This window comes from Mirounga angustirostris, unplaced genomic scaffold, assembly GCF_029215605.1.
Source record: "Mirounga angustirostris isolate CCGP_5_RB_7025 unplaced genomic scaffold, mMirAng1.0.hap1 SCAF_10, whole genome shotgun sequence".
NCBI classification, from domain to species: Eukaryota; Metazoa; Chordata; class Mammalia; order Carnivora; family Phocidae; genus Mirounga; species Mirounga angustirostris.
Window position 1 is genome coordinate 123,671,737 of NW_026991718.1, and position 27,986 is coordinate 123,699,722.

At 45.1% G+C, this 27,986-nt stretch overlaps 2 protein-coding genes across 2 annotated transcripts; one reads left to right on the forward strand and one right to left on the reverse strand.

Annotated features, from left to right (window-relative positions):
* Nucleotides 1-5,508: 5,508 nt before the first annotated feature.
* Nucleotides 5,509-7,301, reverse strand: LOC135361844 (protein WFDC9-like). The gene is made up of 3 exons (XM_064573551.1): nt 7,157-7,301; nt 6,060-6,177; nt 5,509-5,539 (listed from the first exon to the last, which is right to left on the reverse strand). Exons 1-3 carry the CDS (start codon nt 7,299-7,301, stop codon nt 5,509-5,511), a joined length of 294 nt encoding a protein of 97 aa, XP_064429621.1.
* A 17,642-nt stretch (nt 7,302-24,943) lies between these two features.
* On the forward strand, nt 24,944-26,952 carry LOC135361692 (protein WFDC9-like). The gene is made up of 3 exons (XM_064571789.1): nt 24,944-25,034; nt 26,039-26,186; nt 26,922-26,952. Exons 1-3 carry the CDS (start codon nt 24,944-24,946, stop codon nt 26,950-26,952), a joined length of 270 nt encoding a protein of 89 aa, XP_064427859.1.
* The last annotated feature ends 1,034 nt before the right edge of the window (nt 26,953-27,986 follow it).

Sequence of the window (27,986 nt, forward strand, 5' to 3'; positions counted from 1 at the left end):
GTGAAAATATCTTCTACAAAAATGAAGCCTTATGAATTTGGTTGGCATGAGCCAAGGGGCCTGAAAAATCCCACAATATTAGAAGTAAAATTGCTAGGTGTCCAGCATTTGAACAATGGACACACCCAAGTCTGACCACATAAAATGTGTTCATGATTCTTCTGTGCACAAGAAAATAAACTATGAGAGCTCTGTAGGCCCTAGAAAGCTGTAGTGAGTCACCAGGGCATGGCATAATATTTTGAACGCTAGAGAAATACGTACATAGATTGATAACCATGATCACTGTGGGAGGGAGGCAAGCACCGGGTTGATACAGCAAATCCTGTTGGATATCTTCAAATATCTCAAGAAGAAAGCAGTGGGCCTTGAGGTATTCTTCTGTGAAGGAGTTGAATTTCAGAGAGTCCCGAAGAGTTTCAAGAGATTTGAGAATGGTGAAAGACAGCTGAGCACTGGCTGTTATACGCAACTAATGAATCGTTGAACACCACGTCAAAAACTAATGATGTATTATATGCTGGCTAACTGAACATAATAAAAAAAATAAAAAATATATACACAAATGGGATCATACCCCGCAAAAAAAGACCGCTGAATTTACATACAGCAAATAAAGACAATGAATAAAAGCAAGTTTTGACTGCTTCTTTTTTTTTTAAGATTTTATTTATTTATTTGACAGAGAGAGACACAGCGTGAGAGGGAACACAAGCAGGGGGAGTGGGAGAGGGAAAGCAGGCTTCCCGCAGGGCAGGGAGCCCGATGCGGGGCTCGATCCCAGAACCCTGGGATCATGACTTAAGCTGAAGGCAGACACTTAACAACTGAGCCACCCAGGCGCCCCTTGACTGCTTCTTAAACAGGCTTTCATAACAACCTCTTTTCAACCACATGCACATCTCCACCTTCAGACACCTGATGGCTCAGTTCTCAGACTTTCTGTGGTTCTTTGGTTAATTCAGCTAGCTATGTAGTCCTCACCCAGCCTGCCCCCCAAACTGGCATGAATCGGGACATATCCTCCAGGCAGTCTGGTTTTGTCTTTTCTAATGAAAGAATTTGGCATCTTAGCCATCTTTTTCTAGCTTTCAATGTCTTAAAGACGCTTATTTACCGTTTCCTCTCCTGTTCTCTTTGACCTTGTGTGTTAATGTGGTTTTTTCTCTCTCACAACATTTTAGTCAGGTTTTAAGTGTAAGCAGAGGTAAAGGGGATAGAGGCCCCTGTAAAGATGCCCATGTGTTAGTCCCTGGAACCTGGGTGGTAATGCTGACCTGAGGAGGTAAAGGGGCTTCCTGACCTGAGGAGGTAAAGGGGCTTTGCGGATGTGATGAAGGGTAGGGACCTAGATGGGGAGCCAGGTGGGACTGGTGTAAGTTTCCTGGCTGCAGTGGGTTAGAGAGCAGCAGAAGAAGCTAAGATCTGAAGCGTGAGGACCCAGCTGACCCTTGCTGGCTCTGAGGATGGAGGAATGGAGCCCATGCCGAAGCATGTGAGTGGCCTCTAGAAGCTGAAAACGGCCCTCGGCCGACAGCGGCAAGGAAACGGAGACCTCAGTCTTACATCTTCAAGGCTCTGAATTCTGGCAACAATCTGAATGAACACACACATGGATCCTTCCTCCTAGAGACCAAACGCAAAAAGGAGCCCAGCCCTGCCGACACCTTGATTGTAAGGCATGAGACCTGTGTGGGACTTCTGACCTAGGGAACTGTAAGATAATGATTTGTGTGGCTTAAGCTCCTAAATTTGTGATGACTTGTTACAGCAGCAGTAGAAAACAAAAGATCATATTCAAATACCCTGTTTAACACCACAGCAAAAACTAATGATGTAATGTATGGTGATTAACATAACATAATAAAAACAAAAAACAAATATCCTGTTTAACGGGTGGTCCCATTTCTGTGCTGGGATTTCCAAACCTATATGGCTGTTTCCGTTTCTTCCTAACCCACTCTTCCTGTGTCTTCCTTCCCACCGACAACTTTTCCCTCTCAATGAGCAATAATGGCTTTCAAAACTGTTTTGGCCCTCAGACCCATGAACATGACTCCATCCTCACTGGTTTATTTTGTGATCCCTTTTCCCTGGGGGAAAAAAACCTCAGCTTCATGTCCTCATTTCATGTTCAAAGGGCTTGATGGAAAAACAAGGAATTGCAGAAAAAGAAAAACAAGAGCTCGATTAATATTTTTTAAAATGCTGCACCACAGTGCCATTTTATTATCAAGGCCACAGAGCCTTTCCTCCTCCAGTTTTGAGGAATACTGTATTCCATTTTCCTCTAGTTTGGCTATGGTTGAAATTTTCTTACTTTGATTTAACTTTTTAATCTGTCTGAATTTTATTCTTGGGTGAGGGGCATATATATATATTTAAGATTTTATTTATTTCTTTGACAGAGAGAGAGAGACAGTGAGAGAGGGAACACAAGCAGGGGGAGCGGGAGAGGGAGAAGCAGGCTTCCCGCTGAGCAGGGAGCCCGATGCGGGGCTCGATCCCAGGACCCTGGGATCATGACCTGAGCTGAAGGCAGACGCCCAGCGACTGAGCCACACAGGTGCCCCGGGTGAGGGGCATATTTAATATCTTGCTTAGACCTTGTGGGTCATGAGGTGGTGATGATCTTGGAAATGGAAACTTCATGTCAAGGACAATGGAGCAAAAAGGTGAAGGAGCCTGGATCTTCCATGGTTTTGTGTTGTCCCCAAACGTGTTCTGGATCCCGAATACCTGAATCTTCCACGTGAACAAAGATGGACCTGTCTTATCTAAGCCACTGTTTTCTTTGTTGTTCCTATCATCACACAGCGGAAACTTATCCAACCTGAAATACCAGCCAAAGTGGTATTAATGTAGAATGGAGGCATAAGAAGTCTCTATTTTACTTATTTCTCACGTTCTCTCTCAGGAAGCTCCTGTGGCGTGTATGTTACAAAATGAGGTCGTTAAGAACGAGGGAGAGGTGGGATCTAGGAAACGGGCTCCCTAATCTAGGAGAGTGTGAAGGGCCACCATGATGGTGAAGGGAAGTCCCCAGGGCTTCTAGGTATGGCCCTGGAGCCCAGAAGCGCTGGTGCAGAGGCCGAGGACTTTCTGAGCCCCCACGGAGGAAAAGCAACTACTTACAGGATGCTTAGGATGAGCGGCTTCAGCTAGGGGTGCGTTCTTTGGCTCTACCTTCTTACTACCAGTGTGCTCCCATTTCTGTCCCAAGTAGAACAAGAAATAGAAGAGGTGACCCGAAGTGTACAATTCTGATATTCTGATTGTCAAGGAACTAACTGTCCCCCTTAAAATGACATCCTTTTCAGAATGCCCAGGATGAACTGAATAAAAGGCCTTCAGATGTTCAAAGGGAGGAAAATCGGGGAAGATGCCTTGAAATAAGAAAGTCAAAACTCCAAAGTTAAGCAACTGCTCACCTGGGGCAACACATCTTCTCTCCCTTCCACCTCTCAATGACCCAGGATTGCATTAGACAGTCTCTTACAAACAGGTTAACTTCTACTCGGTTTTCAGAGCTTCACCTGTGTCTGCTGTTTCTTAAAAATAACCAGCTTCAAATAATCAATATGCTAAAGAGGCAGAACTTGGCCTGGCAAAATTTGCTCCCCTTCATAAGAGACATGTACGTGGATGAGGGAAATCTCCATTTGTAAGGGTGTCCGTCTCTCTGTAAGTGGAAGAGAAGGATGACTTTCAACCTCTAGAAACTCTTTATCAGTGGAGCCTGTGGCAGAAATCTGCATAACAACCATACCATTGTTCACTGTGCCTTCCTGGTGACCTCCCAAAACTGGCCTTCTCCTTCCTTTCCACATCTTTTGTTTTTAGCTGAAGGTGGTATTGAAGAAGACGGCTTGGACCATTTGGGGCAGTGACTTGAGTTTTCCGGGTCTGTCCCATGTAGAGTGGAGGTACACATGTTAGTAAACTTCTGTTCCTTTTTCTCCTGCTAATCTGTCTCTTATCGCAGGGGGTCTCCGCCAAGAACCCGGAAGGACAGAGGAAAAATGGCTTTTCTTTCCCGGTAATATCCAGGATCCTCAAGTGGACAACGCTTTCCTTCCCTGGTCCTTCCACTGGGGGTCCCTAACCTCTTGTTCTTCTCTTACTTCTTTGGTCAGGAAGGAATAGCCACTTTCACTCAATCGAGCTCCAAGTGCTCTTTATCCCTGAAGGTCAAGACAAAGCCCCACTCCTGAAGGATGTTTACCTGAGCCCCTGAGTCCTTGTGCCTTTTCCTTACTCTGAGCTCTGGGACACTGACCAGTGTTCTGTTAGGCCTCAGTCCCTTGCCTGGCCTTGGTCTTGGCTGTATCCCATTCTGGAACCTTTCCATGGGGTCTACAGTTGATAAGTGTGATATGCTGACTCATCCCATCTAAAAGAGAATATCTCATTCTCTGGACCAGGAAGGGGCACAGATATGAATACATTGTAGGGACCTTATAATCTCCTCATCCAAGGGAAGTTCTTCAAGATACTAATGGTAGAAATTCAATATAATCTAGGGGAACAGTAGGGGCTGGAAAGCCTGCCTGGAATGAGCAGACAGCTCAGGATATGAATAATATTACCCAGGTAAAACTACCAGGCAAACAAAACAGGTGGGAGTGAGCGGATACGGATATTGCAGAAGGAGGAATCATTCTGGAAGCTCAGAGTGCCCACCTTGAGGGCAGGAATGCCTTCTCTCATGCTGGGCGGGGGCAGTGCTTGTTCCATTAGACAGTGATGTGGAGGTCAGGGTCTTGGGTCTTGCTGAGGCGTTTGGCTTTGCATAAGTATACAGTTCAGAGACCACCATGAGTTCACCAAATCCTGCTTTCTGTTGTCCTTGGGCATACAGCTAGACTGTATTTCCCAGTCTCCTTTGCAAATAAGGCAACCCTCTGACTACATTAGGGCAAATAGAATGTGGATGGAAACAGAGCCCCACTTCTAGGCCTGGCCATTAAAACCCTTCTGTAGGAGCCTCCATGCTGCCCGTTCTTCTCCCATCTGCTGGCTGGATGCGGTGGAGTCCCTGGGAGAGGATGAGTTATAGATAGAAGGATTCAGGGTCCTTGACTCATGCATGGCATGGGGGTCGTTCACCGACCACCTACAGTGAAATGTATTGTGAATGAGAATAAACTTTTACGCTGTTTAGTGAGGTTTTTATAAATCTCTGCATTTTTTGCTACAGATGCGAGTCTATTGACTAATATATAGGTCTAACAGGGAAGGCAGAGTTGGATGGGAACAACCATTGGTCATTGTAAAGACAGAAAGGAACCACAGGAATGGAGTATGACACAATGCAGAGCCCTCAGGTTGGTTATCAGTTTATTTGGCAGAGACCTGAGCTTTCTCAGGGTAGAGAGATCAAGGGGATAATGAAGGGTCCTCAGCCAGGCAAGTGAATAACCGAACAGGGGTCCAGGAAGCACTCTTCTTACTTCTTAGACTACATAGTCATCCTCTAGCCCACACTAGTGGTGTGCCAGCTAGAACCTAGGGGTTTAGCATGGATTTAAAGGGTTCTCTGGAAGAGACAAGTCAAGTGGTTAAAAGTCGGGGAACCATGGGGACCTCCATTCCCAAACTTAATAGCACCCTGGTCCCTGTCAATGGGAACAGAATTTTTTTTTCTGTACTATCAGGAGTTACCCATTTTAAACTATTTCTCCCAAGAGATTTGCCAACTGGGCAGATAGGTGGAGATGGGGTCTCTTTGGGCCTGCCTGAGACAAGGAGCCAATGGAGACGCCAGACCAAGGAGGCAATAGTCATGGCCTTGGACAAAAGAGGGATGAACAAACTGATGGGTAGGCCTTTGGGGGAACTGAATGAAAGCAAAGGATGGAAAGTGGAGCCCCCTCACCCCACATTGGTGTCTTGGGTTTTTTGCCCCGAATGGCAGCTAGGTATGGAGATAGGAGGACATTGCCTTATCCTGCCTGTTTCTTTGAGCAGGATTTGGGTATATCTATTCCATGTCACAGCTTCTGACCAGTAGTGAGGAAGCATGTCCACGCCCGAACTTCCCACTCTAACCAACTCACCTATTGTCCAAGCAGATGTTTCCACAGAAGGTCCAACAGCATGTATGATTGGGAGATAAACACTCTTGTAATTTAGTGCACCTCTTCTCACAATACTTTAATGGAGGCTGTACCAGCACTGCTCAGTGACTATTCTTCCAGCTGGAACTGAGATGGTAGATGGTAGATGGTAGATGGTAGATGATGGTAGATGGTCGATCCATCCACCCACGTCTTAGAGAAGAAATGCTTCTCAAGCTTAACATTCCCCTAGCTCTGAAACCTGAGCTCAAAGTCATAAACAAAATGTTTCTCTACATTTTAAGAAATTCCTTTCCTTGACTTTTAGCTGTGTCTTCTCACAGGAGACCCTTCTTACATCACATGCCTTCCCTCTTTTCACATGTCCCCACAGAACTGCAGGCCTTTGGGCCCTCCCCAAGCTCCCTAAAGATAGGACCCAGGACAACCTCACCATCTATGGCACCACCTCACCAAGTCTATTCTCACTGGACTTGGGATTTCAGGGATGGCAGTATTGTCTAGCTCCACTTTCCATACCCAATTTACAGAATGGAAAACTGAGCTGGGGGAGAATGGGTACCTATTTTCTCCCTTGTCTATTTGCTTCTCTACTCATACCTGCTAAGCACTCAGCCTCTCCCCAAATTCCATCTCTTTCACTGGCCCATAACCCTCCCTTCTTTATCCCCATTTAATCATCTGACCCCAAACTTTGACTCCTAAGGATCCCTTTTTTGTCTTTTCCACTTTTTCATATTCTAAAAGATTTTTCCCTTCCAAGTAAATAATATTGCCCTATTGGAATTCATCAAAGGCACAGAGATCTGAAAATATGGGCTCAGAGGAAAGCTCTGTGTTGGTGTTTCCCCTGTCTAAGGTAGCCTAACATTGGAAAATATCATTTCTTGCTAGCTTATGGGATGGACTTATAGATTAAGCTATGTTCCCTTTCTGTATACCCATTATTGTTGTCAGAGCTCCAAGGGGGAGCATGGAGGGGCACCAAATTCGGAACACCCAACAGAAATCTTTCTTGGATGTCTCTGCTTTAAGGAGCGTTGTGATCCAGGAAAGGTGGTCCCAGAATCACTTACCCCAGACATGCCAGGCTTGGGCAGAGCCCCCTCCTCCCATGTCATACCACCTACAAAAAGTCTCGTTCTTGAGGCCTCCCAGCACAGGCGGAAGCATCACAACCCCATAGATGAGCATGATGAGTAGGAGAACCCAGGGCTTCATGGTCATCTCTCTGTGTGTTTGGGTTGAGTTCTGGCAGAAGACAGGTCTTCTCCCAATGCCGCTATGGGTAGAACAGGAATTAAGGTGAATAAGGTCAGAGAGAGAAAGTGCTTGTGAATATTCGATTATTCTTTCCCCTTCTTTTACTTTTCACCCTCTGGCACCTAACAACATGTCAAGCTAGCCATTGGCTTCCTCAGGCTACTTCCCCCTCTCAAATTACATGCCACTTCCTTTGCAAAATAATTTCTTTTGAGGGCGCCTGGGTGGCTCAGTTGGTTAAGCAACTGCCTTCGGCTCAGGTCATGATCCCGGAGTCCTGGGATCGAGTCCCACATCGGGCTCCCAGGTCGGCGGAGAGCCTGCTTCTCCCTCTGACCCTATCCCCTCTCATGCTGTTTCTCTTTCTCTCTCTCTCTCAAGTAAATAAATAAATAAAATCTTTAAAAAAATTATTTCTTTTGAGAATGCATGGCTTTTTTCTGATTAAAAAGTAATAAATCTTCAGCTTGTATCGTTTGTCAAAAACAAAAATGAAACACGTCAAGGAAGTGGATACGCATTAGGAATTCCACCCCCGAGGGATAACCAGTGTATGTATGTCCCTTTTTGTTGTACTCATTATTTTTACGAACTTGGAATAACAGAACCCATCAAGTGCCCTGATTTGTTCACTTAAGAACATATGTAATAGGATAATATAATGGAATTGTTAGTTCAGACCCTAAGTCAGAGTACCAGAGTGATTCCAGAGTGAGTTATGTGACATGGGTTACTACGTAGGACTTGAGAAAGTTGATGGTCAGAAACGAACTGGTCAGGGGACTCTTAAAACTTTCATCTAAATAGATGATCCGAAGTTGAATGAATTGTAGAGAGGGTTTTGAAGATTCTATTGCGAAAAAGCTCTGTTTGAGTAAGTGGGGAAGCTGTCTTCTAATTCCAAGTTGAGATAAAAGGCTTTGTGGGTACTACTCATAGAGTTTACTGTGTGTCTCCAGAAATCTGTAAGGATCCTGTAGACCTGAGTCATGACTGAAGGCTCTAAAGTGGCCTATAGTACCAAAGAAGAGAGCTGCAGTTCGGGCACATCTGAATTGTAAATGGCCAGATGCCATTTTCTGTCTGCAGTGAACCCTTGAAATCTCCCATGAAAGAGTGCCAGAAGCACCAAGTCAGCTTATGAGAGTACGTACTGTGTGAGAACTGTCCTACTCCTGCTTATTGGTTCTTCCTGCCTCTACTACCTAGGAAACAGAAACTTTTTTTTTTTTTTAAGATTTTGTTTGTTTATTTGACAGAGAGAGAGAGAGAACAGCAGAGGGAGAGGGAGAAGCAGACTCCCTGCTGAGCAGGGAGCCCAGTGTGGGACTCGATCCCAGGACCCTGGGATCATGACCTGAGCTGAAGGCAGACACTTAACTGACTGAGCCGCCCAGGTGCCCGAGACAGAAACTTTTTATAGCCAGATGGGGGTGAAGGAACAGAATCACGAAGAGCCCAAGATGGAGATACTGACCCTTTTCCACAACTAGAGCTTCTGAGGGAGGGGAGAGCCCTCAGTTCTCAACAGTTGTGGAGTTGTGGCTAATTACATGGGCCTGCGCATTTGATTATTAAGTTGAGATGTTTTGCGACTGAAGAGTCACACAAAATTTGGGGACCTACCTAAGTTTTCTTGAAGAGGCAAGGAAACAACTAACCAATCTGAATAAAATAGACAGGTGGGAGAGACAAAATAATATGATCACCTCATACAAGTAATGACAATAATTCAGCTATCACTATCATAATCATTTCCCCATAGATAGTAGTAATTATTAAGGCGAAAACAATGAAGCAGAAGAGGATATACCCGGCTGACAACTGGCAGCTGAGGGGTGGGGGAAGGTGGGACAAGGAAGGAGGAGCTTTAATTACCACTCAAAATTCCCAGAGCTCTCCCATCTGTCCCCTTTACCTTTATCTGCTGCTTTACCATCCTAAAACCAAAGAGGAAGGGGGGGAAAGAAAGAGCCCAAGAAAAGAGTAAAATTCCAATGTTATGAATTACATGGTCACAAGGCAGTGATTGTCCTTCTCCCTGGAAGTCTTTGTATTTCTTCCGATATTTTCCACCAGGCAGAAGAGCCTCCTCTGCACTGTCCAATATGGTAGCCACTACCCACATGTGACAATTTTAGTTAAATTTAAAATTCGGCTTCTAGTCATTTCAAGCATTCAGTAGCCACATGTAGCTAGCGGCTATTATATTAGACAGCTCAGACATACAACATTTCCATCATCCCTGAAAGTTCTAGTGAACAACGCTGCTCTAGAAGAATCAACCCAAATTCCTCTGCTCAAAAGCAAGTGTCCTACTAGAGATCATTTAAAAGGTGCAAAATTTTTCAAAGGGGGCTTTGAAAGCTTATTCTCCTTTCAGAAGAAGTGAAATTTAGAAGCTGGAAACAAGCAAGTTTTAGGCATGTGAATCTTAGACACATTGACTTTGAGCAGGTTGGATTTAGGAGACCTGAGGAGAAGAACAAGAGAAGGAGATTATGGAGAGAAAGCAAAGGAGGAGAGAAGCCTTTAAAATGTAAAAGATCAGATGTTGGGGAGCTTCCATCTTAGATGCTTACATCTGTTCTCCAACTTTCTCCATTCAGAACCCGTGTCCCTGCCAGCTGGCCTCAGCATGGCTTGATGAAGGAAAACTGTCAAGTGAAGGTATTGAGACTTCATTTACCATTGCGCAATATTTACCAAAGGATAAAACCTCATTGGTGAAGCTCCAGGCCAAAGGCGAACTATCACTGAGCATGGTAGGTTGCCAGAAATCCTATAAATCACTCACATAGTTTGCCCCAGAAAGCCAGTTTGAGGTGGCAGGATACCCAGTTCTTTTTTTTTTTTTTTTAAGATTTATTTTATTTATTTGACAGAGAGAGAGATAGCGATAGCAGAGAGAGTGGGAGAGGGAGAAGCAGGCTTCCCGCCGAGCAGGGAGTCCAACGTGGGACTCAATCCCAGGAGCCCGGGATCATGACCTGAGCCGAAGGCAGACGCTTAACGACTGAGCCACCCAGGCACCCTGGATACCCAGTTCTTGAGCCTGGCTCAGAGTATTCTTGTGATCCTCTGAAGGCAGCAGTGCATAGCAAGGCAGATGAGCAATGCAGATGCTCTGTCATCCACTTACAGGTGGCGATACGAGGTAGGAGGTAGCTGGGTGAAGGTGAGCATGCACTGGGATGGGCTGGAGTCCTGGACACTGCCTTTGCACAAAGAAGGAGGAAGACTGGTGCACACTGACAGAAACACTGTAAATCCAAAGCCATGGGTGCCATGAAGCTATTTATTTATATCTAAAAATATCATTCTAGATCTAAGTTTTCCAAAACTTTGAGATATGTTCAATGAAAAGAGGTCTCACTCTTAGTCCAGTTTTCTGAGTTCCTCCCTTAAAGGGTACTTAGGATCCTGCGCATGCCCAATGCCCTTCTTTGCACACTTCAGGTGCACTAACTGAGCCAGAGAAGAGAAATATAATCACACCCAGGCTGGGTACCACTCACATACAGAATTCTGGGTGAATTCTTTGGTCATCTTGAGATAGAGTGTCAGACAATGATAAGGCCCCTAGGCATCACAAAGACACAGAAAGACTGCTCCCCTCAGAATTCAGCATCCTGGGGCTTTCCAGATAATGTTAAAGAGGAGAAAGTTTTGGACTCAGAGTCAAGAATACTGGTACCTTGTTTCATGTCCACTCCACATTCCAAGGGCTCAGACAGGTGTGTCACCTCTGTCTCAATTTTCTTTTTGGAACACCAGAGACAATAATCTCCATCTCACAGGAATAGTGTTGACACCACCTGGTCAGGGAACTCATCCAAGCAAGCCACAGATTAAAGCTCCTGCCTCCAGACTCTTACCCACACTTACCTCTCAAGGTGTTGAGTTGAGTGTCTGCAGTACCTGGCTGACAGCTCTTTTATGTGGCCTCTTCTTACTTGGGGAGGGGGAGAGGAGGTTGTGGCCTGGGACCAGGGCCAGAGGAGCAGAAAAACAACGTCCAAAGGCCTAGAACTTAATGGTGATTTGGGTTGTGGCAGATCTGTAAGTTCTGCCCAGGAACTACATGTTGGCCATATCACAGACTCTTTCCTTTGATACTCTCCCATTCCCAAGTATTGGATTTTCTTTGATATGAGCAGTATGTCCTCCTAAGCTAGGAGGAGCACTGTGTACCTTATCGCAGTTCTGGCCACCCAAACAGACCCAAGTCTTGAGTCTATCTGACGCATTTGAGTCTGTCCATAGGTAGACTGAAGGGTCGTTTATGTATCTATTTGCCTTGGACTTGCTCTGTGCTAATAAGGTCCCACTCAACACCTTCTCTGTATTGACTCTGTTTTGCTAATTAAAGCATAATGCCATCTCCCACCAAATGCCCTGGGGGTTTTATGTGGATAAAAAGAGACTGAATAGCAAGGACTTCAGGAAAGACAGATGACCATCCAGCAAATGACGGAAGTGAAGTGATCGAATCTAGCAACAACATCTTGGCACAAGTTTGTGAGTTGAGGGCTGGGGGGATTTGCCCACCAAATCTCAGAGAGGAGCTCCCATACCCATGTTTTGGAGCTTATTAGGAAAAAAGAAGAGTCAAGTGGGCAAGGGCAAGGGCTCCCAAGGAACAGACCTCCTTCTTCTAAACTCTATGTCCTGGAATATTTCATACACTGACTGGAGACATCCATGTACGGTGATTTTTTTCCCAGGATACGTCGGATGCACTGAGCAGTGGGAAATGCATGTCAGGATTCTGGAGGCTTGGCTCAGGAGAGTGGATGTATAGAGACAAAAGGTAGAATTCGGGGACCTGGGTACAAAGGTGTGGGAGCAAGCGGAATGGAAATTTGATGGGAGCTGCAAATGGTGCCACACCTAAAATGATTGAATTGTGGATTCCCAAGTGCTCACTTTCTACGGCTGGAAAATGATGTTCCGGGCAGGGCAATCACAGCCCTGCCCTGTGTCTGGTTCAGATGTTGGGGTTCCTTAGTGGGCTGTTCGAGGAGCACAGTCACTGAGAGTGCCAGGGAGGGTCCTCCCAGGATTCCTGCCATACTTGGTTCTGGGTCATTCAGATGGGTCTGCAACAAAGCTGTGTAGAATTTAGGAAAACAGCAGGCCTTTGCTTTTGCTTTCCCTCTCTGTATATTTTATACAAATACACACACACACACACACACACACACCACACTTGGGAGTTGAACATGTACCTGGCAAAAGGTTGGACAGCGGCATTCTGGGAAATGATTTGGGAAGAGACGTGGTCATGAATCAAAGCTGGCAAATATGAGCGGGTGCAGGGAGGATGCAGACATGGTGAAATCCCAGAGACCAGCTCCACAGAGGTCACAGGACATCCAACCTAGTGTTCAATCACCAGCACTCTATCCGGACCACATCCCATTTCTCCTATAAGGAGGAAAGCTATAGCTCCCCAGAGAAAATCCACTTTGTTTTTGCCTCCTGTGCAAAGATGCATGTCACTTCAAGACTCCCTCTGAAGAAAAGCTGAGCCCAAGATGCTTACCGGGTCCTGTCTTACATTCTACCAGGCTCCTAATCATCAGTGCATAAGGATGCACCTGAACAACTGCCAGGAGTTGGCTCGTGATCCAAAGCTCTGTCCATGCACCTGACCGATGCTCCACGTTGGCGTCCACTCTTCCACTCCACATTCCAAGGGCTCAGCTCTTCCCCAAACAGAGCCCTGGGATCTGCATTCCCCTTTCTCTAGCTCAGCCTCGTTTCACACATGGTATCATTCTCTTTTGATCCCATCTCTATGCTTCTTTCCTTTATGTCCGATGTCTAGAGACCCTGTCTATACCTGCATAGCTCCCAGGTTTCCCCAGTAAAGTACTCTGTTTAGTCCTGTGCCTCTGAGGCTGAATAATTCACATCTTTTGGTACATTACACTTTGCAGAGAGTAAAGGGTCACTGAGGCTCTTGTGACACAATTAAAGGGAGTGAAAACAGTCAGAACCTTGAGAGTTGAGAGTTCCAGGGACATTGTTATCCTCCTCTGTTTCTTAAAAAAATTGTAAGACCCTTTTAAGACAAGGGTCTATGGGCATTGCCTTAGTTTGGATCCCCCAGAAACCAATCCTAGGACAAGGACATGGGTAGAGGAGTTTACTTGGGAGATCTCTCAACACACACAAGGTGGGGATGGGGTAGGTGATACAGGCAAGAGAGGAGTGTATCATGATTATGATTATGGTTACCATGGGGGCAAACTGCAACTTACTCCCCCTGGGACCTTCTAAGGAACCCTGTAAAATATGTGTCCAAATGTCTGCATTCATCTCCAGTGATGGGGCAGCTGAGGCGTTTATTCATTAATTCCCATCCCCTCCTGGATACCTGGGCTTATGAAACCCCTTGTTCCTCAAGATTGTTCCCCACACAAGCTGAGCAAGCTGTCAGGGAGCCAGAGAAAACCCACAGCACAGAAGTAGAGACTCTGACACTTGAAGTGGGAAGCTATCACTGTGCACTGGATGTTATTCAGCCACAACATTAAAAACAACAGAATGAATAAAAGAAAGCAGAATGAATGAAAACTGAATCATTTCTGCAGGAAAAAAAATTCTCTAACCAGAAACACCTTGTCAGGAAGAGAAGGGTAATACAACATCTGCATCTTTAATTAAATAAATATCTGTAAACAAAGATTTTGACAGATGAAAAAATTACCTTGGATCAGAAATTTAAAAATTGCCCAAAAATAACCAAAAATCCAGGAGAACATGAAATAAGAGGTAGACAGAACATACAAAAAGGAAAGAAAAAGTTAAAGGTCATCTCAGAAATAAAGATTGTTACAAGATTTTAAGACACAATAAATTCAACTACAAGAGGCATTGAGAAAAAGAATGAAAGAAGACAAGGGATCACAAAAAAATGCATGCTCCAGCCATGCTCCTTCTCTATGTCAGTGCAGATGGGAGGACTCTAGAAGTATCTTCCGCATCTCATACACCATGATGATGATCAACTCCTGCCTCATTTCCATCCTTTGGCTGAGCTACCCAGGTACCCCAGCAACTTTTAATATAATACACTATTGTTCACTACAGTCAACAAGCTGTACAGTACATCCCCAGGACTTATTTATATTATAACTGGAAGTTTGTACCTTTGGACCCTCGTCACCATTTTCTTCACACCCTACCTGCCACCACTGGCAACCACCAAACTATTCTTCGTATGAATGAGTTTGGGCTGTTTTTGTTTTCTGGCCACATATACATGAGACCATACAGTATTTGCATTTGTAAAGGATCCAATCTCCAAAGAAAAAATGGCTGATGATGGAAATTTAAGCATCCCTTAGGAATCCTTTTTTGAGAGGGAGGTCCGTACAATTGACTTCAGGTTAAAGGGTGAGGATTTCATCTCTTTGGGTAAAACTATCCCACCCAGAAAACATTGAAAGAGGAGACAGTTTGTGGAGATCTGTCCACAGTCACTAGGGTAAACAAGGACGCAGGGGAGAAGGAAAGGCTGAGGGGTGTCCCCCAAGGGAGTAGATGGTGGAGGCTGTCAACAGGAAGAAATAACTTTGGTTGAAGGACAAGGTCGAGTAATTGACTCTGACCTCACAGAATAGAAAAGGTCCCTGACTCAGGATTCACCCCCTCACTCCATTAAACCAGAACAAATTCCCCACATTTTCTGTTCTTTCAGAGAGTAGAGGTAGTTCATTTGAAAAGGCTGTTTTGAGTTCCTATATCTACTCCTGGCTCTGCCACCAATCCACCTGGAGTTGACAGATCTGCTTGGATAGGCTTGCAAATCCCCCCGACTCCTGGACCAAAAGGTTTTTCTTCTAAGAGTCCAATTCCAGGGCTGGGTCTTAATACCCAGTATAAAATAAGAGATAAGAGAATTCTTCTGGACCCTGGGGCTTGCTTTGTGAGGTTGGGAAGCAAGATTGGAGATCAGACAAATGTACTATATTGGACACCTACTGAGTGCCAGGTGCTATGAAGGTGTTTATAGATGTCATCTTATTTCATCTTCACTGTGGAGGTACCAAGAATTAATGAGTGAACTAAATCTATAGAGGTCATAGGATTGTCCTGGTGTTATGACACTGTCGAATATTGGGGTTAGGATTCAACTCCCCATCTGTCTTAGCACAAAACCTATGAACATTCCTCTGCTACTCAAATTTTTATAGACAATAGAGGGCTGATTCCTGCCCATTATCTCCCAACTTACACTATGGTGACTTACGAGGTTTGAAGAAATTGATACTCATCCTCTCTTGAGTTAAACATGATTTAAACATGTTTAATTATAAAACCAGTTCTCCCTCTCTCTCCATATATATGTGTGTGTAAATATAAGTATACATGCAAACATGTGTGTATATATTTATTTATACTTAAAATACCTACTTAATTCTTACACCCATAAATTTTACCTCTCTTATATTAGTCTAAAAAAATAAAAGATTTATGGTTGAAAATGCTCAACACAGGGACGCATGGGTGGCTCAGTTGGTCAAGCATCTGCCTTCAGCTCCGGTACTGTCCCAGCGTCCTGGGATCAAGCCCCACATCACATTAGGCTCCTTGCTCAGTGGGGAGTCTGCTTCTCCCTCTGCCTGCCTCTCCCCCTGCTTGTGTGCCTTCACGCTTTCTCTCTCTCTAACAAATAAATAAATAAAATCTTAAAAAAAAAAGAAAATGCTCAACATAATATATTGTCTAGATAATCAGTAATTAGTACAATGCAAATGCTTGACAATAGGCATTTATTTTTTTTAATTTAATTTAATTTAATTTATTTTTTTAGGTTTTTTAAATTTTATTATGTTATATTAGTCACCATAAAATACATCATTAGTTTTTGATGTAGTGATCCACGATTCATTGTTTTCGTATAACACCCAGTTCTCTTAAGTGAGACGTATGTGATTATGTAAAACCACATTGTGAAATATTTACCTCATTAAATGAGGGTGAAACAAGATGGGTAACAAAGGTGGTGATTCCAAATGTGAGAAAACAATAAATTGCTTATATTAAATTTGTAAAGAAAAAAATAGAATGGTAATAAAAAGACACATGTTAACTCTCTACACTTAGATTACCATAATTTTTTTAAAATTATACTTTTCTCCTTTTCTGTAAATTACCTTAAAATTAAAAAGTAGGAAAAAAATGTTTGCAAAAGAGGGGGTTAGTCATGTGAGAGCAGGAATCCTCTGCAGAAGCCCAAGTCCCACAGAGAACAGGCTGTGGTAAGGGCAGGCAAAGGAGAGGAAACAGGACTCCTTGTTTGGCCAGTGGAAACAGGGAGGAGCCCAGGATAACCACCCAGCTCTCCAGGGAAGTCTGTGCCAGACTGAGCGCTCTCCACTCTGCCCAGAGTCATGCCAACCCAGGCTCTGCTGCTCATCCTGCTCCTCTGTGTACTGCTGCAGGCCCAGGGAGGGTACCGGAAACCGAAGATGATGCAGAGTAGGTGATGGACTAGGGGACAGGGAGGGGAAGGGGGCCAGGAAGGGCTGTGTCCTTTCTGAGGACCTGGGAATTGGAACCTTTCAGCACATCCTGCTCAGACCACAGCACTATGAAGACTCTGGGCCCTCCCAAACCATGGCCCTCTAACCCCTTTACCCAGCCGTGGGAACAGTGATGGGGGTGGTGGGGGAACCTACGTCTTTTGATTCTCCATTCCAAATACTCAGACACAAACGGTACATAGAGTAGTGAAAGGTGCATCACGGGCTGAGAATCACATGGGGAAACCAAACAACTATTCTTAGATTTCTGTACACATGTGACACATTACTTCCAGAAATGTTGGTGGGAGTAGGTATAGAATGAAAGGACCATGGGAAAGCAAGTTTTGGGGTGTACAGGGTCAAGTCAAAATTATCGGAGGGACCAGGATGGTGGCAGTGGAAGGGAAATAGTGCAAGTGGTATTTTCTGGGAAGAGGCAAGGGCCCTGGAGAAAGTGACCATGACAGGAGAGAGGGGGCAGAGTGGGAAGTCATTTTCCTCTCTGGACCCTGCAAATTCTGGAGAGTGGGGAGGATCTGCAGGATGTCTCAGTCTCTGCTGAGTTCTCAGAGTGTAGATTCTATGGTGTGTGGGGGGGTACTTCACCAAGGCCATGACTAACATGGGAGACAGGGTCCTGGCTGCAGAGTATGCAGAGGACCCAGGAAGGCCAAGTATTGAGATCTGTTGGCAGAAAATGGGGGGATATAGGATTTAAGATACTACCAATCACCAGGATTGAGTGAAGGGCAGAAAGTGAGTTCCCTGAAAAGTCCAAGAGTGTCATGTGTGGGACCTGAGTTCTGGGGTCTTTGGGTGAGGCAAAGGATCTGGTTGCACTGACCCTGTTCCTGTTCTTTTTCAGAAATAGAGCTGATCAAAGAAATCAAGGTCTGTGAAAAGCATACCAACATATACATGTGCAGACGCCCATGTGAATATCACCAAGATTGTCAAGCAAATAACATATGCTGTTCAACCTTCTGCGGGAATATTTGCATGAGCCTGCTGAGTAGGTGAGGGGGCTGAGCTGCTGTAGTCACACCAAGGCATGAGACCTCAGAACCCAGGCAAGAGGATATGAACAGGAATGCACCCTTCCACCAGTTTGAACTGTTTGTTCCTGTCAAATAAACCAGAACAAATGTCCACAGACCTGCCTATTTTAGTCCCAGTGCTTGTGATCATTGAGTACCTAGTGCAGACCCTGAGTGCCCCTTCTCTGGGTCTAGGTCTCTGATCTCTCTCCCTTGTCATTCTTCTCTAGTCTCTCTCCTGTTGGCCCCAGCACCCCAGCCAGGTCCCCAAGGCCCAGCCTTATTGTTGATCCGCTCACTGAACCAGTACTCCCAGGGGAGAATCTGCTCATGTGTGGTATCCTCCAATGTTAACCAGAACATTCCTCAGCCTGGAGTCATAAGGGACAAGTTAAACATGAGGCAGGTGGAGACTAGACCCTGGCCACAGAGTAGGAGGCTTCCAGGAAGGCCTCTTCTTAAACTTGACTCACCCCCACCCCATCCCCCCACCATTCTCCTTCTGAGGTTCGGATTACTGTCCCTTTTCAATGAAGAAAACCAATCCGAAGGAAGTTAAGGGACATGCTCAAGGCAAAAGAGTGAGCGGTCATGATGTGGCTAGAGGAGGATGTTTGTCTGGAACCCTGGTTTGCTCAGCACCTAAACCCAACACTTGCATTCCAGATAACTTCCTATAGTTCCTTAATTAGGCACCCTGGGTTTGTTATGACACAGACAACTACCAGAGGCGGTGGTGGGCACACTTTGTGGGTGCAGGCCAGAGGTGGGCCAGAGGCTCTGGCCTGAGAGAGGAGGGTTTCCTCCTCTGGACAATCCTTCACTGATGCCCAGCAGGAAACACTGGACTGGAGTGTGACACTGCACACCTACCTCCAGCAAGGCCCACCTGCCTGCCTGCTGGGGTTCTTCCCAATTGACTCCGTGGACTCTTGCTTTCGGCTCACATGATGATCTTGGGGTCCTGAGACAGCGCCCACCTCAGGCTCATGCTCAGCGGTGAGTCTTTTGGGATTCTCTCCCTCTGCCTCTGGCCCTCCACCTGCTCAGTCTGTCATCTCTCAGAGAAATAGATAAAATCTTTTTAAAAAATACAAATACCTGTGGGGTAAGCAATCACTAGGATTTCTGGAGAGTTCAGGGATGGGGACTATGAGAGCAGACACCAACAATACAAAATTACAGTTTTAGAAGAACACATAGGCACATTACAGGTCAAAAATACATATGCAGGGGCGCCTGGGTGGCTTAGTTGGTTAAGTGACTGCCTTCGGCTCAGGTCATGATCCTGGAGTCCCGGGATCGAGTCCCGCATCGGGCTCCCTGCTCGGCAGGGAGCCTGCTTCTCCCTCTGGCCCTCCCCCCTCTCATGTGCTCTCTCTCATTCTCTCTCTCTCAAATAAATAAATAAAATCTTTAAAAAAAAAAAACCATATGCAGGTACTATATATATGTGTAATATATGTGTGTATATGGATACATATAATCATATATAATATGTACATATACATAATAATTTGCATGTATGTACACATAAATCCATATCCATATATGGACATTTATATATACATATCTCTATGCATATATATGCCTGTCTGTATATATATATGTGTGTGTGTATGTGTATGTGGTATATATATTCTGTATCTATACATGTATAGGTGTGTATAGGTATGTATATTATGTATATATATGAACATGAGTGTATATGTGTATGTGTATATATATGTATATGTGTGTGTCTGTTTGTATAAAATATACAGAGAGGGAAAGCAAAAGCAAAGGCCTGCTGTTTTCCTAAATTCTACACAGCTTTGTTGCAGACCCATCTGAATGACCCAGAACCAAGTATGGCAGGAATCCTGGGAGGACCCTCCCTGGCACTCTCAGTGACTGTGCTCCTCGAACAGCCCACTAAGGAACCCCAACATCTGAGCCAGACACAGGGCAGGGCTGTGATTGCCCTGCCCGGAACATCATTTTCCAGCCGTAGAAAGTGAGCACTTGGGAATCCACAATTCAATCATTTTAGGTGTGGCACCATTTGCAGCTCCCATCAAATTTCCATTCCGCTTGCTCCCACACCTTTGTACCCAGGTCCCCGAATTCTACCTTTTGTCTCTATACATCCACTCTCCTGAGCCAAGCCTCCAGAATCCTGACATGCATTTCCCACTGCTCAGTGCATCCAACGTATCCTGGGAAAAAAATCACCGTACATGGACGTCTCCAGTCAGTGTATGAAATATTCCAGGACATAGAGTTTGGAAGAAGGAGGTCTGTTTCTTGGGAGCCCTTGCCCTTGCTCACTTGACTCTTCTTTTTTCCTAATAAGCTCCAAAACATGGGTATGGGAGCTCCTCTCTGAGATTTGGTGGGCAAATCCCCCCAGCCCTCAACTCACAAACTTGTGCCAAGATGTTGTTGCTAGATTCGATCACTTCACTTCCGTCATTTGCTGGGTGGTCATCTGTCTTTCCTGAAGTCCTTGCTATTCAGTCTCTTTTTATCCACATAAAACCCCCAGGGCATTTGGTGGGAGATGGCGTTATGCTTTAATTAGCAAAACAGAGTCAATACAGAGAAGGTGTTGAGTGGGACCTTATTAGCACAGAGCAAGTCCAAGGCAAATAGATACACAAACGACCCTTCAGTCTACCTATGGACAGACTCAAATGCGTCAGATAGACTCAAGACTTGGGTCTGTTTGGGTGGCCAGAACTGCGATAAGGTACACAGTGCTCCTCCTAGCTTAGGAGGACGTACTGCTCATATCAAAGAAAATCCAATACTTGGGAATGGGAGAGTATCAAAGGAAAGAGTCTGTGATATGGCCAACATGTAGTTCCTGGGCAGAACTTACAGATCTGCCACAACCCAAATCACCATTAAGTTCTAGGCCTTTGGACGTTGTTTTTCTGCTCCTCTAGCCCTGGTCCCAGGCCACAACCTCCTCTCCCCCTCCCCAAGTAAGAAGAGGCCACATAAAAGAGCTGTCAGCCAGGTACTGCAGACACTCAACTCAGCACCTTGAGAGGTAAGTGTGGGTAAGGGTCTGGAGGCAGGAGCTTTAATCTGTGGCTTGTTTGGATGAGTCCTCTGCCCAGGTGGTGTCAACACTATTCCTGTGAGATGGAGATTATTGTCTCTGGTGTTCTTATAAGAAAATTGAGACAGAGGTGACACACCTGTCTGAGCCCTTGGAATGTGGAGTGGACATGAAACAAGGTACCAGTATTCCTGGTAAAAGGGGCAGACATGAAACAAGGTACCAGTATTCCTGACTCTAAGTCCAAAACTTTCTCCTCTTTAACATTATCTGGAAAGCCCCAGGATGTTGAATTCTGAGGGGAGCAGTCTTTCTGTGTCTTTGTGATGCCTAGGGGCCTTGTCATTGTCCGACACTCTATCTCAAGATGACCAAAGAATTCACCCAGAATTCTGTATGTGAGTGGTACCCAGCCTGGGTGTGATTATATTTCTCTTCTCTGGCTCAGTTAGTGCACCTGAAGTGTGCAAAGAAGGGCATTGGGCATGCGCAGGATCCTAAGTACCCTTTAAGGGAGGAACTCAGAAAACTGGACTAAGAGTAAGGCCTTTTTTCATTGAACATATCTCAAAGTTTTGGAAAACTTAGATCTAGAATGATATTTTTAGATATAAATAAATAGCTTCATGGCACCCATGGCTTTGGATTTACAGTGTTTCTGTCAGTGTGCACCAGTCTTCCTCCTTCTTTGTGCAAAGGCAGTGTCCAGGACTCCAGCCCACCCCAGTGCATGCTCACCTTCACCCAGCTACCTCCTACCTTGTATCGCCACCTGTAAGTGGATGACAGAGCACCTGCATTGCTCATCTGCCTTGCTATGCACTGCTGCCTTCAGAGGATCACAAGAATACTCTGAGCCAGGCTCAAGAACTGGGTATCCAGGGTGCCTGGGTGGCTCAGTCGTTAAGCGTCTGCCTTCGGCTCAGGTCATGATCCCGGGCTCCTGGGATCGAGTCCCACGTCAGACTCCCTGCTCGGCAGGAAGCCTGCTTCTCCCTCTCCCACTCCCCCTGCTTGTGTCTCTGCTCTCGCTATCTCTCTCTCTGTCAAATAAATAAAATAAATCTTAAAAAAAAAAAAAAAAAGAACTGGGTATCCTGCCACCTCAAACTGGCTTTCTGGGGCAAACTATGTGAGTGATTTATAGGATTTCTGGCAACCTACCATGCTCAGTGATAGTTCACCTTTGGCCTGGAACTTCACCAATGAGGTTTTATCCTTTGGTAAATATTGCGCAATGGTAAATGAAGTCTCAATACCTTCACTTGACAGTTTTCCTTCATCAAGCCATGCTGAGGCCAGCTGGCAGGGACACGGGTTCTGAATGGAGAAAGTTGGAGAACAGATGTAAGCATCTAAGATGGAAGCTCCCCAACATCTGATCTTTTACATTTTAAAGGCTTCTCTCCTCCTTTGCTTTCTCTCCATAATCTCCTTCTCTTGTTCTTCTCCTCAGGTCTCCTAAATCCAACCTGCTCAAAGTCAATGTGTCTAAGATTCACATGCCTAAAACTTGCTTGTTTCCAGCTTCTAAATTTCACTTCTTCTGAAAGGAGAATAAGCTTTCAAAGCCCCCTTTGAAAAATTTTGCACCTTTTAAATGATCTCTAGTAGGACACTTGCTTTTGAGCAGAGGAATTTGGGTTGATTCTTCTAGAGCAGCGTTGTTCACTAGAACTTTCAGGGATGATGGAAATGTTGTATGTCTGAGCTGTCTAATATAATAGCCGCTAGCTACATGTGGCTACTGAATGCTTGAAATGACTAGAAGCCGAATTTTAAATTTAACTAAAATTGTCACATGTGGGTAGTGGCTACCATATTGGACAGTGCAGAGGAGGCTCTTCTGCCTGGTGGAAAATATCGGAAGAAATACAAAGACTTCCAGGGAGAAGGACAATCACTGCCTTGTGACCATGTAATTCATAACATTGGAATTTTACTCTTTTCTTGGGCTCTTTCTTTCCCCCCCTTCCTCTTTGGTTTTAGGATGGTAAAGCAGCAGATAAAGGTAAAGGGGACAGATGGGAGAGCTCTGGGAATTTTGAGTGGTAATTAAAGCTCCTCCTTCCTTGTCCCACCTTCCCCCACCCCTCAGCTGCCAGTTGTCAGCCGGGTATATCCTCTTCTGCTTCATTGTTTTCGCCTTAATAATTACTACTATCTATGGGGAAATGATTATGATAGTGATAGCTGAATTATTGTCATTACTTGTATGAGGTGATCATATTATTTTGTCTCTCCCACCTGTCTATTTTATTCAGATTGGTTAGTTGTTTCCTTGCCTCTTCAAGAAAACTTAGGTAGGTCCCCAAATTTTGTGTGACTCTTCAGTCGCAAAACATCTCAACTTAATAATCAAATGCGCAGGCCCATGTAATTAGCCACAACTCCACAACTGTTGAGAACTGAGGGCTCTCCCCTCCCTCAGAAGCTCTAGTTGTGGAAAAGGGTCAGTATCTCCATCTTGGGCTCTTCGTGATTCTGTTCCTTCACCCCCATCTGGCTATAAAAAGTTTCTGTCTCGGGCACCTGGGCGGCTCAGTCAGTTAAGTGTCTGCCTTCAGCTCAGGTCATGATCCCAGGGTCCTGGGATCGAGTCCCACACTGGGCTCCCTGCTCAGCAGGGAGTCTGCTTCTCCCTCTCCCTCTGCTGTTCTCTCTCTCTCTCTGTCAAATAAACAAACAAAATCTTAAAAAAAAAAAAAAAGTTTCTGTTTCCTAGGTAGTAGAGGCAGGAAGAACCAATAAGCAGGAGTAGGACAGTTCTCACACAGTACGTACTCTCATAAGCTGACTTGGTGCTTCTGGCACTCTTTCATGGGAGATTTCAAGGGTTCACTGCAGACAGAAAATGGCATCTGGCCATTTACAATTCAGATGTGCCCGAACTGCAGCTCTCTTCTTTGGTACTATAGGCCACTTTAGAGCCTTCAGTCATGACTCAGGTCTACAGGATCCTTACAGATTTCTGGAGACACACAGTAAACTCTATGAGTAGTACCCACAAAGCCTTTTATCTCAACTTGGAATTAGAAGACAGCTTCCCCACTTACTCAAACAGAGCTTTTTCGCAATAGAATCTTCAAAACCCTCTCTACAATTCATTCAACTTCGGATCATCTATTTAGATGAAAGTTTTAAGAGTCCCCTGACCAGTTCGTTTCTGACCATCAACTTTCTCAAGTCCTACGTAGTAACCCATGTCACATAACTCACTCTGGAATCACTCTGGTACTCTGACTTAGGGTCTGAACTAACAATTCCATTATATTATCCTATTACATATGTTCTTAAGTGAACAAATCAGGGCACTTGATGGGTTCTGTTATTCCAAGTTCGTAAAAATAATGAGTACAACAAAAAGGGACATACATACACTGGTTATCCCTCGGGGGTGGAATTCCTAATGCGTATCCACTTCCTTGACGTGTTTCATTTTTGTTTTTGACAAACGATACAAGCTGAAGATTTATTACTTTTTAATCAGAAAAAAGCCATGCATTCTCAAAAGAAATAATTTTTTTAAAGATTTTATTTATTTATTTACTTGAGAGAGAGAGAGAAAGAGAAACAGCATGAGAGGGGATAGGGTCAGAGGGAGAAGCAGGCTCTCCGCCGACCTGGGAGCCCGATGTGGGACTCGATCCCAGGACTCCGGGATCATGACCTGAGCCGAAGGCAGTTGCTTAACCAACTGAGCCACCCAGGCGCCCTCAAAAGAAATTATTTTGCAAAGGAAGTGGCATGTAATTTGAGAGGGGGAAGTAGCCTGAGGAAGCCAATGGCTAGCTTGACATGTTGTTAGGTGCCAGAGGGTGAAAAGTAAAAGAAGGGGAAAGAATAATCGAATATTCACAAGCACTTTCTCTCTCTGACCTTATTCACCTTAATTCCTGTTCTACCCATAGCGGCATTGGGAGAAGACCTGTCTTCTGCCAGAACTCAACCCAAACACACAGAGAGATGACCATGAAGCCCTGGGTTCTCCTACTCATCATGCTCATCTATGGGGTTGTGATGCTTCCGCCTGTGCTGGGAGGCCTCAAGAACGAGACTTTTTGTAGGTGGTATGACATGGGAGGAGGGGGCTCTGCCCAAGCCTGGCATGTCTGGGGTAAGTGATTCTGGGACCACCTTTCCTGGATCACAACGCTCCTTAAAGCAGAGACATCCAAGAAAGATTTCTGTTGGGTGTTCCGAATTTGGTGCCCCTCCATGCTCCCCCTTGGAGCTCTGACAACAATAATGGGTATACAGAAAGGGAACATAGCTTAATCTATAAGTCCATCCCATAAGCTAGCAAGAAATGATATTTTCCAATGTTAGGCTACCTTAGACAGGGGAAACACCAACACAGAGCTTTCCTCTGAGCCCATATTTTCAGATCTCTGTGCCTTTGATGAATTCCAATAGGGCAATATTATTTACTTGGAAGGGAAAAATCTTTTAGAATATGAAAAAGTGGAAAAGACAAAAAAGGGATCCTTAGGAGTCAAAGTTTGGGGTCAGATGATTAAATGGGGATAATGAAGGGAGGGTTATGGGCCAGTGAAAGAGATGGAATTTGGGGAGAGGCTGAGTGCTTAGCAGGTATGAGTAGAGAAGCAAATAGACAAGGGAGAAAATAGGTACCCATTCTCCCCCAGCTCAGTTTTCCATTCTGTAAATTGGGTATGGAAAGTGGAGCTAGACAATACTGCCATCCCTGAAATCCCAAGTCCAGTGAGAATAGACTTGGTGAGGTGGTGCCATAGATGGTGAGGTTGTCCTGGGTCCTATCTTTAGGGAGCTTGGGGAGGGCCCAAAGGCCTGCAGTTCTGTGGGGACATGTGAAAAGAGGGAAGGCATGTGATGTAAGAAGGGTCTCCTGTGAGAAGACACAGCTAAAAGTCAAGGAAAAGAATTTCTTAAAATGTAGAGAAACATTTTGTTTATGACTTTGAGCTCAGGTTTCAGAGCTAGGGGAATGTTAAGCTTGAGAAGCATTTCTTCTCTAAGACGTGGGTGGATGGATCGACCATCTACCATCATCTACCATCTACCATCTACCATCTACCATCTCAGTTCCAGCTGGAAGAATAGTCACTGAGCAGTGCTGGGTACAGCCTCCATTAAAGTATTGTGAGAAGAGGTGCACTAAATTACAAGAGTGTTTATCTCCCAATCATACATGCTGTTGGACCTTCTGTGGAAACATCTGCTTGGACAATAGGTGAGTTGGTTAGAGTGGGATGTTCGGGCGTGGACATGCTTCCTCACTACTGGTCAGAAGCTGTGACATGGAATAGATATACCCAAATCCTGCTCAAAGAAACAGGCAGGATAAGGCAATGTCCTCCTATCTCCATACCTAGCTGCCATTCGGGGCAAAAAACCCAAGACACCAATGTGGGGTGGGGGGTCTCCATCCTTTGCTTTCCATCCTTTGCTTTCATTCAGTTCCCCCAAAGGCTCACCCATCAGTTTCTTCATCCCTCTTTTGTCCAAGGCCATGACTATTGCCTCCTTGGTCTGGCGTCTCCATTGGCTCCTTGTCTCAGGCAGGCCCAAAGAGACCCCATCTCCACCTATCTGCCCAGTTGGCAAATCTCTTGGGAGAAATAGTTTAAAATGGGTAACTCCTGATAGTACAGAAAAAAAAATTCTGTTCCCATTGACAGGGACCAGGGTGCTATTAAGTTTGGGAATGGAGGTCTCCAGGATTCCCCAACTTTTTTTTTTTTTTAAGATTTTATTTATTTGACAGAGACACAGTGAGAGAGGGAACACAAGCAGGGGGAGTGGGAGAGGGAGAAGCAGGCTTCCCGCCGAGCAGGGAGCCCGATGCGGGACTCGATCCAGGGACTCCAGGATCACGACCTGAGCCGAAGGCAGACGCTTAACGACTGAGCCACCCAGGCGCCCCCAGGATTCCCCGACTTTTAACCACTTGACTTGTCTCTTCCAGAGAACCCTTTAAATCCATGCTAAACCCCTAGGTTCTAGCTGGCACACCACTAGTGTGGGCTAGAGGATGACTATGTAGTCTAAGAAGTAAGAAGAGTGCTTCCTGGACCCCTGTTCGGTTATTCACTTGCCTGGCTGAGGACCCTTCATTATCCCCTTGATCTCTCTACCCTGAGAAAGCTCAGGTCTCTGCCAAATAAACTGATAACCAACCTGAGGGCTCTGCATTGTGTCATACTCCATTCCTGTGGTTCCTTTCTGTCTTTACAATGACCAATGGTTGTTCCCATCCAACTCTGCCTTCCCTGTTAGACCTATATATTAGTCAATAGACTCACATCTGTAGCAAAAAATGCAGAGATTTATAAAAACCTCACTAAACAGCATAAAAGTTTATTCTCATTCACAATACATTTCACTGTGGGTGGTCGGTGAACGACCCCCATGCCATGCATGAGTCAAGGACGCTGAATCCTTCTATCTATAACTCATCCTCTCCCAGGGACTCCACCGCATCCAGCCAGCAGATGGGAGAAGAACAGGCAGCATGGAGGCTCCTACAGAAGGGTTTTAATGGCCAGGCCTAGAAGTGGGGCTCTGTTTCCATCCACATTCTATTTGCCCTAATGTAGTCAGAGGGTTGCCTTATTTGCAAAGGAGACTGGGAAATACAGTCTAGCTGTATGCCCAAGGACAACAGAAGGCAGGATTTGGTGAACCCATGGTGGTCCCTGAACTGTATACTTATGCAAAGCCAAACGCCTCAGCAAGACCCAAGACCCTGGCCTCCACATCACTAATCTAATGGAACAAGCACTGCCCCCGCCCAGCATGAGAGAAGGCATTCCTGCCCTCAAGGTGGGCACTCTGAGCTTCCAGAATGATTCCTCCTCCTGCAATATCCGTATCCGCTCATTCCCACCTGTTTTGTTTGCCTGGTAGTTTTACCTGGGTAATATTATTCATATCCTGAGCTGTCTGCTCATTCCAGGCAGGCTTTCCAGCCCCTACTGTTCCCCTAGATTATATTGAATTTCTACCATTAGTATCTTGAAGAACTTCCCTT